Here is a 14,146-nt window from a genome sequence, read left to right on the forward strand (position 1 = left end):
TCAGCAGACGTTGCTGCTATGCTTAGGATTTTTTTGTTTGTGGGTAGTGTAGTTTTTTTTCATAAGATCGCGGATAAAACGTGTTTTTCTTAAAACAAGGTTGATTTCATACCAACTTATAGCTTCTACAGGAGCAAAAACCTTCGTTTCACAACCTCATAGCTCGTGGTCATTCTACCTCGGATGGTTTAGACATTATGGCTGATAATCTAAATCCTTATGGAGAAATACTGTTGACTGGAAGTTCTAAATCCCTACTCCACGTTCCGGAAGCAGGAAGTGTGATATAGGCCTATTAGACATGGCAAGGCGAGGCAAGTTTATTTGTAAACCGCATTTCACACGTGCGGGTGATTTTCGCTTTCTCTGGCAGCGCAAACACCGGTCGCGAATTAGCAATTTTGAAGAGAAATGTCAGCCCTTTTTGTTTAAATCGTGAGAGGCGTCTAAGCTTACGATACTCCTACATCCTTTGTCATACATGTGTTACGGGTTACTCTTGTGGCGCAAGTCGAATTGCGTAGTATGCGTACGGTCATCTGGCGGAAGCTAGTTATTTTAGATTATAAAGTTATAAATATGGGTATTTTTTTACAAAAACCCATGGCTTCACTTCCAAAGGCCTTTATTAACCCACTGGAGCCATGTGGAGTCATTTTTTCCCCCAAAATCTTTTCCAGCCATTCACTCCCATTATAAAGCTTGGAAGAGCCAGGACATTTTTTAATATAACTCTGATTGTATTCGTCTGAAAGAAGAATGTCATATACACCTAGAAGGACTTGAGGGTGAGTAAATTTTTTGGGGTGAACTATCCCTTTAATGCAATGCTAATCAACATAGCTTGTATCATAGAATTTAGTAAAATAATATATTCTCACTCTGTGTTAAAAAGCAACATGAAACCACAGAAGTAATTTCAAACACGACTGACATGTACTGTATTGTGATTTTGGAGAAAAACATGATATTAAACTCATAAATTGTAGTGTTTGACGGTATGCTAAGAAAACATATTAGCTTTCTCTGTTGTCAAGAGCAATTGTTTTATTACTAATTTTGAAAAGTAAGTCCTGGTAAGATCATTTGAATGTTTTCATCTGAATCATTTCATAATTGAAAGCAAATAAGGTTAAGTGAGAGGTCTGATAAAAAAAGAGAGATTTACAACAGTATGAATAAAAAAATATTTTAGACACTTAAATGTATTTTAGACACTTAAATTGTCCGGGAAGCAGACACACTCTGTCAGTTCAAATCTAGACTAAAAACACATCTCTTTGGCCTAGCATACACATAACACATTATAGACTTCTATAATTCAATGTTAGGCTGCATAGTTTAGGTCAGCCGGAACCGGAAACACTTCCCATAAATCCTGATGTACTTGTTACATCATAAGAAGAACGGCGTCTATGCTAATATTAGTCTCTCTGTTTATCCGAGGTTAGCTGCAGTCTGCCGGATCCAGGGCATATCCAGATCTGATGAAGGACCTGCGCCTGGACACGACGACAACGCAGTCGTGAAGTGTCAACTAGTCTCTCCCCTGTGAAGGCCTCCTTCCCTTCCCTTTACCTCTGTACAGATAAAATGTTGTCGGGATAAATTCCAGTTCGCGTGGCTATGCAGACGCGACAAAAAAAAATCAGTATTATAAATTTTAAGGCCAGACAAGTAGTTTATTGAGGGTTGATTTGTAAAGAAGGACTACACGCCTGCGCACATATATATTCAAACGCGCTTACCTATGGACTGAACACATAATGCGCATGTGCGCAACCTCTGCGTTTTCGCAGGTTTGCGTTTTTGAGGTTTGCGCAGAGATAACGGATAATCGTTTGCACCTTCGAACCCATTTCAGGGAGTGCGTTCTCGAGACACCAGGCACTGTTTTGTGCGGATGGGCGGCCGGAGCGCGTTAAGCATTTTCCTGTAAGAACGGTGTCGTGTTAGCGGCTCCTAAGTTAATAACTAATGATATTCGCAATGGAAGTGATTCAATCAATCAACACTAGCTTTATCATATTGTAAAGCCTGAACAATCTGTTATGCTAATTTCCTATTATCTTTGTAAAGCTGCTTTGAAACAATCCATATTGTTAAAACAATATGGGGCGGGGTGGGGCAGGGCGGCAGTGCCAGGACATTTTTCCCGCTTTCAAATGCTGCTCGACTCCCACACCTTATTACACTGTGATTATTTTTTGATTTTCTAATTGGTTGCAATCTTTTATAGAATAGAATCATACAGTACTGAACATAGGGCTTAAGAAAACTTTCAGCGCTGTGCTGTAGAGGGTTATATAATAATAATCTTACTTACTCAGTGCCGGGGGCGGCAGTGGCTCAGTGGTTCATGTAGGTTGTCTACAAACCGGAAGGTTGGTGGTTCAATCCCCGGTTCTACCTGACCAAGTGTCGAGGTGTCCATGAGCAAGACACCTAACCCCAACTGCTCCCGACGAGCTGGATGGCGCCTTGCATGGCTGACACCGTCATCAGTGTGTGAATGGGTGAATGTGAGGCTATATGTAAAAGCGCTTTGGATGCCATAGGTCTGTGAAAGCGATAAATAAATGCAGTCCATTTACCATTTAAAAGTGCTATATAAATGAAGGTGACTTGACTTGACTCTTTACATTCACTGTATGACTCTATTAACTCTACATTTAGTTTAACTGTATTATTAAAGAGGGTGAGCTTTACCATTTAATTGAACAGTGTGCATGTATTGTAGACACTTACATTGTTCTTGCTCCGTCCATGCAATAACGGTGTCTATGTTATGAACCGAGTTTTTTATTTACTTCAACTGCTCAGTGCTCTGCTATTATCAATGGTATGACCCATTTCAGGAGTTGCCATAATTAAAATTTAAAATCAGAATATGAGCATAGCTCACTTACATTCACTGAAATATTGAAAGGAGTGGTATAATGCCCTTTTCACAAGATGTTAAATAAATCTCTGATGTCCCCAGAGTGTGTGCGTGAAGTTTTAGCTCAAAATACCCCACAGATATTTTTATATAGCATGTTAAAAATTTTCAATTTTTGAGGTTTGTGTCTGGCCCTTTAAATGCAAATATGCTATTGCTCCCGGCACAGGGGGCGGGGTTTCATTACCTCATGCAGACATACACTAAAATTACAGAAACTGTTCTGCCTTTTATGTTTAAACGGAGTCAGACAAAGATGGAGAGACTAAAGAAGAAGTGACAACACGTAGTATGCAACAGGACGTCTCTGAATGGTTAGTTGATGAATTGATGTTGCTGATGTGGAGTTAACTATCTTCAATTAGCATATTCTGTCATGATAATCTATAAATCGCTCGTATAGGAATTGTTGTGAGATGCACACAGAGTGACTTTCTATTGCATGTGAAAAGACGGATGCTACAGTTTGAGTTGACTCACAAATGTGCTCTACTACATCTCTTCCTCTTCTCAACATAGAGACAGAGCGCATTTAGGCCACGCCCACACCCAGGGGGAAAACAAACCAACCGTCCCCATTGACTTTGCATTGCGAGAGGCTGCCTCCTTGTCATTTCTTGCTTCTAACAAAAGACAGAAAAATGCCTAAAAGCTGATGTGTGACAAGGTGTACAGCAAACAAGCTAAGGAACCCAGAAATAAGTTTTCATAAGCTGTCGACCCCAAAAAACGAGCGTTTGAGGACATAAAAGTGGATACAGGCTGGAACGAATGGGTAAATTGTGGGATCCTGACACTCAGTATGCACTAAAAATACACTACGTGTGCAGTAAGTTAAACATTTGGTCACTGGTGAGTCAAATATCCAAATGTCTGTTTTATATATTATATTTCTGTAAGATAAACTATCCTGTGTCGCCGATTACGGTCTCCTCCAGCGGGCGTACGTTAGTTCTCAGAGTAATGAGACACGTGACGCTCTGTCTCAACTGCCTGTATCCACTTTTATGTCCTAAACACTCGTTTTTTGGGGTCGACAGCTTATGAAAACTTATTTCTGGGTTCCTTAGCTTGTTTGCTGTACACCTTGTCACACATCAGCTTTTAGGCATTTTTCTGTCTTTTGTTAGAAGCAAGAAATGACAAGGAGGCAGCCTCGCGCAATGCAAAGTCAATGGGGACGGTTGGTTTGTTTTCCCCCTGGGTGGGCGTGGTCTTCAGATTATGACGCGTTGCGCTCTGTCTCTATGGACTGTGTGTTCCTGGGGGCGGGGTTTATGTAAATTTTAGGGTTGGTGATGTCACTAACCCGTGAGGAATGTAGTGTAGTCTCTACCAGCCGTTTGTTGTAGTCTTTAAAAAACGATTTCTTTAAAAGCAAATATCTCCCTTTGCTTTGAACTTTGAGCGTTGTAACTTTGCAGATGTTGTTTATGCTCAAAAAGCAACATTACACACTAGTTAGTTCAAGTTAGAAAAGTTAAATCATACTCAACCACCCCTTGAAACGTTGGCGATAGTGATTCAAAACACGAGCGCCAGTGATTGAATGACAAAGCACAGTTTGAACACCCCGCCCCCCAGCTGAACTGGAAGTTTTGGTTGGTTGTGCACCTGAGTCAGACCTGTCTGTTATTGGCTGAAGCGCTTCAGATCTGTCCTTCAGATCTGTCTGTTATTGGCTGAAACGCTTCAGATCTGTCTGTTATTGGCTGAAGCGCTTCAGATCTGTCTGTTATTGGCTGAAGCGCTTCAGATCTGTCTGTTATTGGCTGAAACGCTTCAGATCTGTCTGTTATTGGCTGAAGCGCTTCAGATCTGTCTGTTATTGGCTGAAGCGCTTCAGATCTGTCTGTTATTGGCTGAAGCGCTTCAGATCTGTCTGTTATTGGCTGAAGCGCTTCAGATCTGTCTGTTATTGGCTGAAGCGCTTCAGATCTGTCTGTTATTGGCTGAAGCGCTTCAGATCTGTCTGTTATTGGCTGAAGCGCTTCAGATCTGTCTGTTATTGGCTAAAGCGCTTCAGATCTGTCTGTTATTGGCTGAAGCGCTTCAGATCTGTCTGTTATTGGCTGAAACGCTTCAGATCTGTCTGTTATTTATTATTAGTGTTATTACTGTTATTAGTTTGAAAAGTGTCTGTCAAATGTCAGCTTGCCTTGTTGCTCCGTCCGCACCTTTGTCAAAGTACTTTGTATTTTTGGTGCAAAATAAATGTAGCCAAGTTGAATACTTTATTTTTATTCAACTCAAGAAAAAGTTTAATTTAATTATACTCAAGAAAGTGATTTAATTATACTCAAGAAAGTGGAAAAAAAATGTACTCAAGTGTAACGAAAGTATTTGTAATTAGTTACTTTCCACCTCTGAAATCTACTGACTGTATTTAGAGCTTATATTGTGCACTAATACATGATAAATTAATATGAGATTATGTCCAAACACATTGTTAGCAAAGACATCCTTGAAAAGTACCCCTTAATGCACAACGTTTCCCTGAGGCAACAAAAGGAAAAACTACATTTCTGAACATGCAAAATAAAATAAAAACTTCATATAACCTTCTCTAGACCTTCATTCACACACACGTTTTTTTTTAATGTACAGTTCATGTCATTTTAAATAAGATTACTAAAGCAAAATAATCTTACTTTCTTCTCACATCATGTGCTCCTGTGACTGTGTCAGAAAAGGAAATCCTGCTTTCAAATGATGCTCGACTCCCACACCTTATTACACTGCTCTTTGATTATTTTTTACCATTCTAATTGGTTGCAGTCTTTTATAGAAACATATAGTACTGAACATAGAGCTTAAGAAAACTTTCAACGCTGTGCTGTAGAGGGTTAATAGACGTGACTTTATAGAGAAGTCATCATTCTGATTTTTCATTTGTTCATTCTGCCGCCACTTCAAGTACTTCCTGTTTCTAAAGTCTCTAAAGTGTGACATGACCACAAATAATCACACTTTGATTTACAACCACAAAAAAAAAAAAAAAAGACATACAGTACTTTTACCAACAATCTGATGAATCTACTGAACTAGCTCTTACATTTCCATCACTTACCTGTGAGTGAATATCAGATCTGATCGTTGATTTCAGAGTTTCTGAAATGAAATGCTGTTTGATGAAGCCTCCTGTTCATATGTTTAGCTTCACTTTCTCTTAAGTCTTTACACACTTGCAGCGATGCTATATAGTCCAATCATTTTAAGCCAAAATGAGGCTCCACCTAGGACAAATTGCAACAGAAGCAAACTCAACTGATTTTGTATCCTCAATATGTCCTGAGTAAGGAAGAAAAAGCCCCGAAGAAACCCATTAGGGGAAAGATTTGAAAAATACCCAAATATACCCTATTCATACGCCTCTTCATTCTCTTTATTACGTGAATAGGCAAAATTTTTACCCTTTAGATATCACCATGAAAATGACTGAGTTGATTACTTACATTAAGACAAACAAAAAATGTATTACAAATTTTGTGACATTTTTTGGTAACATGAGCAAACGGTGTATAATAATGTATGCGCTAATTTGCATAAATAACACAACATATCTAAACATTGGATATAGCCAGGTGAAAATGTCTTGTTGAATTTTGTTGACATCTTACAGTAAAAGACAATAGAGTCAAACAAATGTCACCATAAGGGGCAGAGATTCAGTCATTCATTCAAGGTCCACTCAACTGTCAATCAACTGTCACTAAGCTGTCACTCAGGTAAGAAAGATTTCCTTTTGTTTCTCCTACATGGATTATTCAACCTACATTAATAAAACATACCTGGTGATCAACTACAATTTATTGGGAACATCTGGATGTGTATTGAGCTGTGGTACGACTATTATTGGTGAAATAATCTCTGCAATAATAATTAATAAATGCTGGTTTAAAGTAATTCTTCCTGCCTCTATGTATTAATGCTCATGGGTCGCCTAAATGGGTCCATTCAGACCTTAACATTAAGTCTTTTACTGTTAAATGTCAACAAGATTCAACAAGACATTTTCACCTGGCTAATCACTATACCCAATGTTTAGATCTGTTTTGGTATTTATGCAAATTAGCACACGTAATTAGATTATGCACCGTTTGCTCATGTTAACGAACAATTTAAAAAAGCTTGTAATACATTTTATGTTTGTCTTGATGTAAGTAATCAACTCAGTAATTTTCATGGTGATATCTAAAGGTTAGATTTTTTATCCTATTCACGTGAGAAAGAGAATGAAGAGGCGTATGAATAGGGTATATTTGGGTCTTTTTCTAAACTTTCCCCTGATGGGTTTCTTCTGGGCTTTTTCCCCCTTTAATCAGGACATATTGAGGATACAATATCAGTTGAGTTTGCTTCTGTTGCAATTTGGACTAATAGCTCCACCCATAATCATGAATATGGAACAGTTCCTTTGAGATTGTAATAGTGTAAGAAAGTTTTAGAATATCAAGTTTATATTCTCAGTTTATCACAATTATGTATCACAGTTTATACAATTGCAGCTTGATAGCAACGACATGCTAAACATGTTTCACAGTGACATCTTCTGTGTTCCCTTCAGACAGTCACTCCCGACGTCACGTCGGGTTAGGCCGACAAAATTTTTATCTGCCTTTTATTTATTTATTTTCATATTTGCCTTTCGCTTCAGAGCCGAGCAGTTCATATGTTCTGCTCTGCGAATTCACAGACGAGTTTACCAAGACGAGTCTGTTGTTCTTTTTGTAGGAGCCTCTCGAGTTGGTGTTGGTGTGACAGCGCTCACAGTGGAGATCGGGACTCCAGAGAGCTGCATAAACAGCAGTTTTCACAGTTCTTCGAGATTGTTGCGCCTTCAAAGAGTTGCTGTTTCACAAGCCTGAGAGAGAGGTTGTGCTTTCAAAGAACGTGTGAGTACACAGCGGGCTAATAAGGTGTGGGAGTCAAGCACCATTTGAAAGCGGGGATTTCCTCAAACGAGGTGGAGTCCCTTCGCCTATGCCCCGATCTAGTTTCTCTTCTGCTGCTCCAGTAAAGGGAGAGCAAACATGAGTGTGACGTTGCGTCTTTTTTAAAGATGTCGTTCCACCCGTGTGTTTCTGGATGCGGTCGTTTCCTATCCTCATTTGACGGCCACGATTACTGTTTCACATCCCTTGGCTTAAACGTGCTGTGACTGCGTTCGTGGGTGGTTCAAGTTCTCTCAAGAGAGCACGAGCACGTCGGCACGTTGTTCGCCTCACCTTTCTCGTAAACTTGTGAAAACGGCTTCTTCGGCGAATAGCCAGGGTGACCTGAGGATCACAGTGAGGGTCTCCCCATCCGGTAACCAATACCTGTGGATCCCTCACTCCTCTTATCGCATCGCAAACATGCTGAGACTGCATTCGTGGGTGGTTCATGTTCTCTCATGAGAGCATTACCTTGTTGGCACATTGTTCGTCTTGCCTTTCTCATTAACGCTTGAGCGTTCAGCGCGCCGTGTGCTGTCGAGTTTGATGGCCACAATCTCTGTCTCGCATGCCTGGCAGCTTCCGGATGGGATTGTTGGTCCTTCTCATGATGGACCTAGCATTTCATTCGGGGCTCCAGCTGAGGATCAGATGCCGATCGCTGCATCTGAGAGAGGGTTATATTGGTGCCAATATGGCAAGGCAAACATGCCTAAATCTGCAGAAAAAGTTTTTCTTCTCTCACTACCCTCAGTGGTGGGGCTGCAGTGCTACTGTAGACCGCCTCTTCCCTGCATGTGACGGCCAAAACACTCATAATGCACGAGGGTAGTTCTGAGTCGGGGTTGAACTGCGAGCAGAACTGAACAGCTTATTGTATCTCCAGCAGTGGAGAATACCCTCTCAGAAGGGGTAGAATATATTTGAACACACATGTAAGATCCAGACAGGTGAAACATAATATTTCGATTTGAATGATTGATTCATAAAGACTTCACTTCATTACTGGATGAATCAGCTCTCTAGCAGTTAAATAAACAGAACTGCATGCGTCTTGCGGAAGAACATTGAAGCCGGAGCTACTTCTCTATGTTTATTTCTATGACGCGCGTGAGTCACTCAGGCACTGTGCTACTCCGCAGCGGTGCCGGTGTAAAGTAGTCCGAGTATAAACGCTTATTACAGGCTTAACGTAGTGATTCAGGAAAAGACAAAAACACGGTTTGAAAAAAGGCATTCATGATGTTACATCATTATATAGCTACATTTAGTAAATTCTGAAGCGAATTTTCGTTATTTGAAGAGACTTTCAAAAGGTGATTTACTCTGTTTTGGTTGCTTGCTACTGTAGACATCAGTGTTTATTCTCGAACTCTAAACTTTTATTTCAGTACTTCTGTGATCATTTGAATATTTGTAACACCGAAATACCGATGCTGTGTTGTTGAAAAGATTGTGAAAGTAAAGCTGTTTCATATTGACAACTGCTCTCTCAGCGACAGCGCCGCAAACAGATTTGAATGTTCCTGTGTGAAGATCGCGTGGGTCTCTCTCTCTCTCTCTCTTAAAACGTATATGAGTAGCACGAGTGCTTTCATTACTCCTTTAATATTCAATGTGAATGTGAGACGTCGCTATTAAAGGATAAGCTTCCAGCACTTCGCCCACAAATCGGCCCAGAACAGTTTTTGGAACCGAAACTTAGGAATTTCGCACGGTTCCGGTATTTTTCAAAAAACACTACCGGTTCTGGATAAGAACCGGTTTTCGGTTCCCAACCCTAGATATCACCAACATTTGCTTTCTCGATGTTCCCATCTCACGAGACAGCCTTTTCGTTGACACTGTTGAGGACTGTGCCCAGCCGTTCTCCGCAGTTCAGAAGCAGGCTGAGGCAACCAAGAACTTGCCCTGATGTGCTATCAGAGTCACTCGTGGGCTGCTCCTCAGTCTGTTCGTCGCAAAGGGTGTCAATTAAAAACAAACCTCTGCCACAGCCAGCTCTACTGTGACGTCGAGCCTTCGCATGAAGACGGCAGCACCCTTCTCAGCCACCCCTGAGACGGGCGACCCGGAGTTGAACACAGCTGCTCTTTTCCCGGAGGGCGGAGAATCTTTTGTTGAATCATTATTCTGATCCATCTCTGGCGTCTCAGTCAGCGGTACCCAGATTCTCAATCCTTCTCTCACACACCCTCTGCACAACCGTGGAGTCAGGTAAGTGTTGCTCCGCACACTCACACCCCACTTCGAAACGCTATGCCTCCTGAGTCGGGTCCCTACCCTCCACCTCGCTGTAGGTACTGTATCTACAATGTGATTATGACTAGTCATATTCTTAAATTGACTTCCATTGGAAAATATTTCCAGATATCTTCAAATGAGTATTGATTAGTAGAAATTGTAATTAAAGATATCAATAATTGATTTTGTCCTAGGCATAATTCTAATTAGAGATATTTTGAATTACAATTTTACTAGTGATAATTAAATCTCTAACTGAATTATTTCTACTAAAAATTATAATTCAAGATATCTCTAACTGTTTTTTGACTAGTTGTAATCAAATTGAAGATATCTTTAATTTATCATTTTTAAAGATATCCAAAATACATTTGAGGATATCTGAAACTAATTTATTACTAGTCAAATTACAATGGGCTACTTGCACAACTACTTCCGCGTTCTACTTGCATATCGGGAGTTTCCGGTTAGCGTTCAGCGCACATACATACATGAGAATGCAGATTATAACTACGTTTTATGGATGCCAATTGATCAAAACAATGAATAATTGTCATGGTTGAGGAATTCATTGACGCTCCCTTTCGCTGTGTGTGTGTATTTGTGAATGAATGTGTGTGTGTGTGTGTGGGCGTGGTCGCTGATTATCCTTCGGGGAAATCAGCGACAGGTGGTGTGCATTACCACTGCCTATTTATACTCACCTCATGCGTCTTGTGTTTGTCAGATCGTTGTTTTGTGGATGTTGCTTGTTGTGTTCCTGTTTCTTCAGCTCCTCGTTTCTTCGGCTCCTCGTGTTTCCTGCTTTGTCTTCGTCTGGAAGTTCGCCGTTGCAGTTTATGTCTTCACTCTTGTCTTCACCAACACTGGGTTCATCACTTCACGTCTGACCATCGGATCGAGTTGTCCATGCAAGCCTGCGCTGCCTTGCCATCATAATCTTCTATTAACTAGTAGTCTTTTTCAAATCAGCCTTCACCTTTTTCCACTGGATCTGCCTTGATTCTGATTTCTGAAGCTCTCTTTACCATCACACGTTTATTTGTACTATTTTTCAAGTTTCTGGTGTATAATTCCATTGTTTTTCACTCATTTCAAAATATATATAATAAATAAATTCAGACGAGCAGTTTACAGTTCTGTCTTTATTGAACATTTCACTCCAGTTGGTCCGTTTTGCAACATGATTCAATTAAAATAACAGTGCTATAAACATACATGCATGCTGGAGAACTTGAATGCATTCAGATATTATTTTGTAATCCCTTAAGCAATTCATTCAGCAACTTTTCTTTCCTTGACAACAAAAGCAGTAAACCTGAATAAGTTGGCAAAAGCCCAAAAATGTAAGGCAATCAGTTGCCTAAACTTTAAGTTAAGAAATTCAAAGTTTAAGCAGAACTGGCAGATTTTTAATTGTTCTTAACTTTAAATGTTTGAGTACACAAATTCATACATTTAAAGGTGCAGTGTGTGATTTTTAGCGGCATCTAGTGGTGAGAATTGCGAATTGCAACCGGTCAATAATTCGCGGCCTTTCCTTGACATTTCAAACTTGAATGAGAGGCTACGGTGGCCAACGTAGGATCGGAAGATGTCGTCGTCTGAGTCAGCAGAGAGTAGCAAGTCAAGCAATGAGGTTTTTTCTATATTATATTTACTTAATTATTCAGTAAAACCACATGTTATTGCGATTTGTTATTTTTACTTGTTTATCACTGAGTTAGTCTTTTATTCACTGACTTTACCATAGCTTGTTTCCATGCTAGTTAGTATAAGATAAGAGCTATGGATAAGAGCATCAAAGCAGCTAGGTAAGGGGAGATAGGATCTTATATTGCATTTCTGTCAATAGATCCTCAGAAATATCACACATTGCACCTTTAACTTAAAACTTTCACGCAATCTCAATGTGAACAATTTGATTAGTATAAACTTAGCTAGCTTTAACAAGCTAGTTTGCTAACACACGAGTTTGTAGACATGTCAACAATAGTATGTTATACAGTAGCACTTGCTGTATGAGTGTAGGAATATAAAGGTTTCATTTGCTCTCAAATCAAGCTGCATGCACCACTTGTCACCATGATGATAACTATCCTAAAACCAACATTAACAGAAATTCTCCTAAATTAGCATAACAAAACATTAATCACTACTAAATCTCCCACTTAACATTAATCTTGCACAAAAAAAACCCATTATATTACACTTAATTTTAGCCGTAATATATCCCAGCCGTTTCCGTTAAACTTAAGTTTGTCTAAATTAAAAGAAATAATTTCATAAAACACAAAACAATGAAACAGTTTACTTAAAATATATCAGTTCTGTGAACTTGAAAGAAAAAGAAAGTGCTAAATACTCATAAAAGTTCATTTGACTGAACTAACTAGTTTAATTTAAGTTTGTCCTACTCAAACCAATTCATTATTTTGAGCGTTAGGGTTTACACATTTCTGACCACACACGAAATTGCAGATCTTGTAGATTCTTATGGAAATGACTGGAATTCACCAGTGAAAATTCACAGAACAACAGCTCATTTTACTGCACCTTAACTCTGTTATAATGGAAAATGTTTTCTGCTTGTTGTGACATATTAGAACGGCTCCATGGTCTATGATAGATACTGCTATTTTGACATATCTTAAAATGTTACATCCAGTCTGCTTACAGTTTATTATTCTTTAAAATAGTCTCCTTCAGAGGAACAGTTGTTATATAAATTGAAAGATCAGAAGAGAGAGAGAGTGTGTGTGTGTGTGTGTGTGTGTGTGTGTGTGTGTGTGTGTGTGTGTGTGTGTGACAGTCATGGATCCACCGATCAAACCTGCAGAGTCTCTGGGTTCAGACTGCAATGCTGGAGAACAGCAGATGTAGCAGACGCCACTTAAGATGATGAAGATGAGGAGAGAAACCACAGCTAAAGAAAGAGCAGAGGGATGATGATGATGATGGTGAAGATAAGGAGAGAAACCACAGCTGAGGAAGAGCAGAGTGATGATGATAATTTAATTCATTCCGGTATGTTTCTTCATTTTATTACTTTTTCATAATATTTTACATTTGTAATTTCAGAACCTGTAACAAGAAGCAATTTGAGTCAAAGAGAACAATTCCAAAAAACTAAAAAGTGTGATTTTTATTATAGCTTCAAAAGTTCTCAGTCACCTTTTAACATGTGCACTTTTTATTTGCGATAATTATTTTAAGCTACAGCAGTTCTGCAAGGGAACTGACTCTGTGTTATGAAGCGCAGACATTTAACAACACATATCGTCTCGGTTACGTATGTAACCCTCATTCCCTGAGTAGGGAACGGAGACGTTACGTCGGATGACGACGAATGGGGTTTCGCTTAGAAAGCCTATCATCTTCGAGTATATAAAAACGAGCCAATGGCAATGAAATGCCATGGGTCTGCGGAATTTGCATAGCGTAACTCCGCCCCACCCTGGGGGTATATAAGGAAGTGCGCTGGCAACATGCAGATATGTCTTCGCTGAGGAGCCGAGACTGAACTCAGGCGGTACAGCGGTACAGCGGAAGTGGCAGGGAGACGTAACGTCTCCGTTCCCTACTCAGGGAACGAGGGTTACATACGTAACCGAGACGTTCCCTTTCGTTGTCACTCCGAGTTACGTCGGATGACGACGAATGGGGTTCCCAGTGTAATCACGCCACCTCTCGACTGTCTTCCAGTGCCCTGCGTAAGTCTGAGCTCCCTGTCGTGAGACTGGCACGGACGAAGGACTCCTACTTAACACAGGAATACCAAGGTACACTGGGAAGCATATCCCAGTGGAATATGCAATCACGCCCAGCCCGAAGGGGGGGACTTGGAATACACATATGACCCAGAGGGGCTGCATATGGAGAAACACTGGGGTGTCCAGCCGCAGGTGGAATATTTCAACCCCAGGGGTGGCAAGGTGGCTTGCCGAGGGAAAGACACATGCTCAGAGAGGCTTACAGTGGAATACACATGTGGGGGTCGCCCAGAGGGGGAACCATGCAAACG

At 40.2% G+C, this 14,146-nt stretch overlaps 1 protein-coding gene and 1 long non-coding RNA gene across 2 annotated transcripts in view; one reads left to right on the plus strand and one right to left on the minus strand.

Moving 5' to 3' along the window:
• Positions 1-11,255: 11,255 nt before the first annotated feature.
• LOC307146006 (uncharacterized protein) overlaps positions 11,256-14,146 on the minus strand; it is a 29,232-nt gene continuing 26,341 nt past the window's right edge. The window contains exon 7 of the mRNA XM_079849729.1: positions 11,256-13,107. Coding sequence (XP_079705855.1) covers positions 13,049-13,107 — 59 coding nt within the window. The 3' untranslated portion in view covers positions 11,256-13,048. The remainder of the gene's footprint in view (positions 13,108-14,146) is intronic.
• The window catches only part of LOC307146010, a 29,177-nt gene continuing 26,696 nt past the window's right edge, over positions 11,666-14,146 (plus strand). The window contains exons 1-2 of the long non-coding RNA XR_013819035.1: positions 11,666-11,761; positions 12,935-13,149. This is a non-coding gene — a long non-coding RNA (uncharacterized lncRNA). The remainder of the gene's footprint in view (positions 11,762-12,934; positions 13,150-14,146) is intronic.

The sequence above is a fragment of the Squalius cephalus genome (assembly GCF_949319135.1).
Source record: "Squalius cephalus genome assembly, chromosome: 18".
NCBI classification, from domain to species: domain Eukaryota; kingdom Metazoa; phylum Chordata; class Actinopteri; order Cypriniformes; family Leuciscidae; genus Squalius; species Squalius cephalus.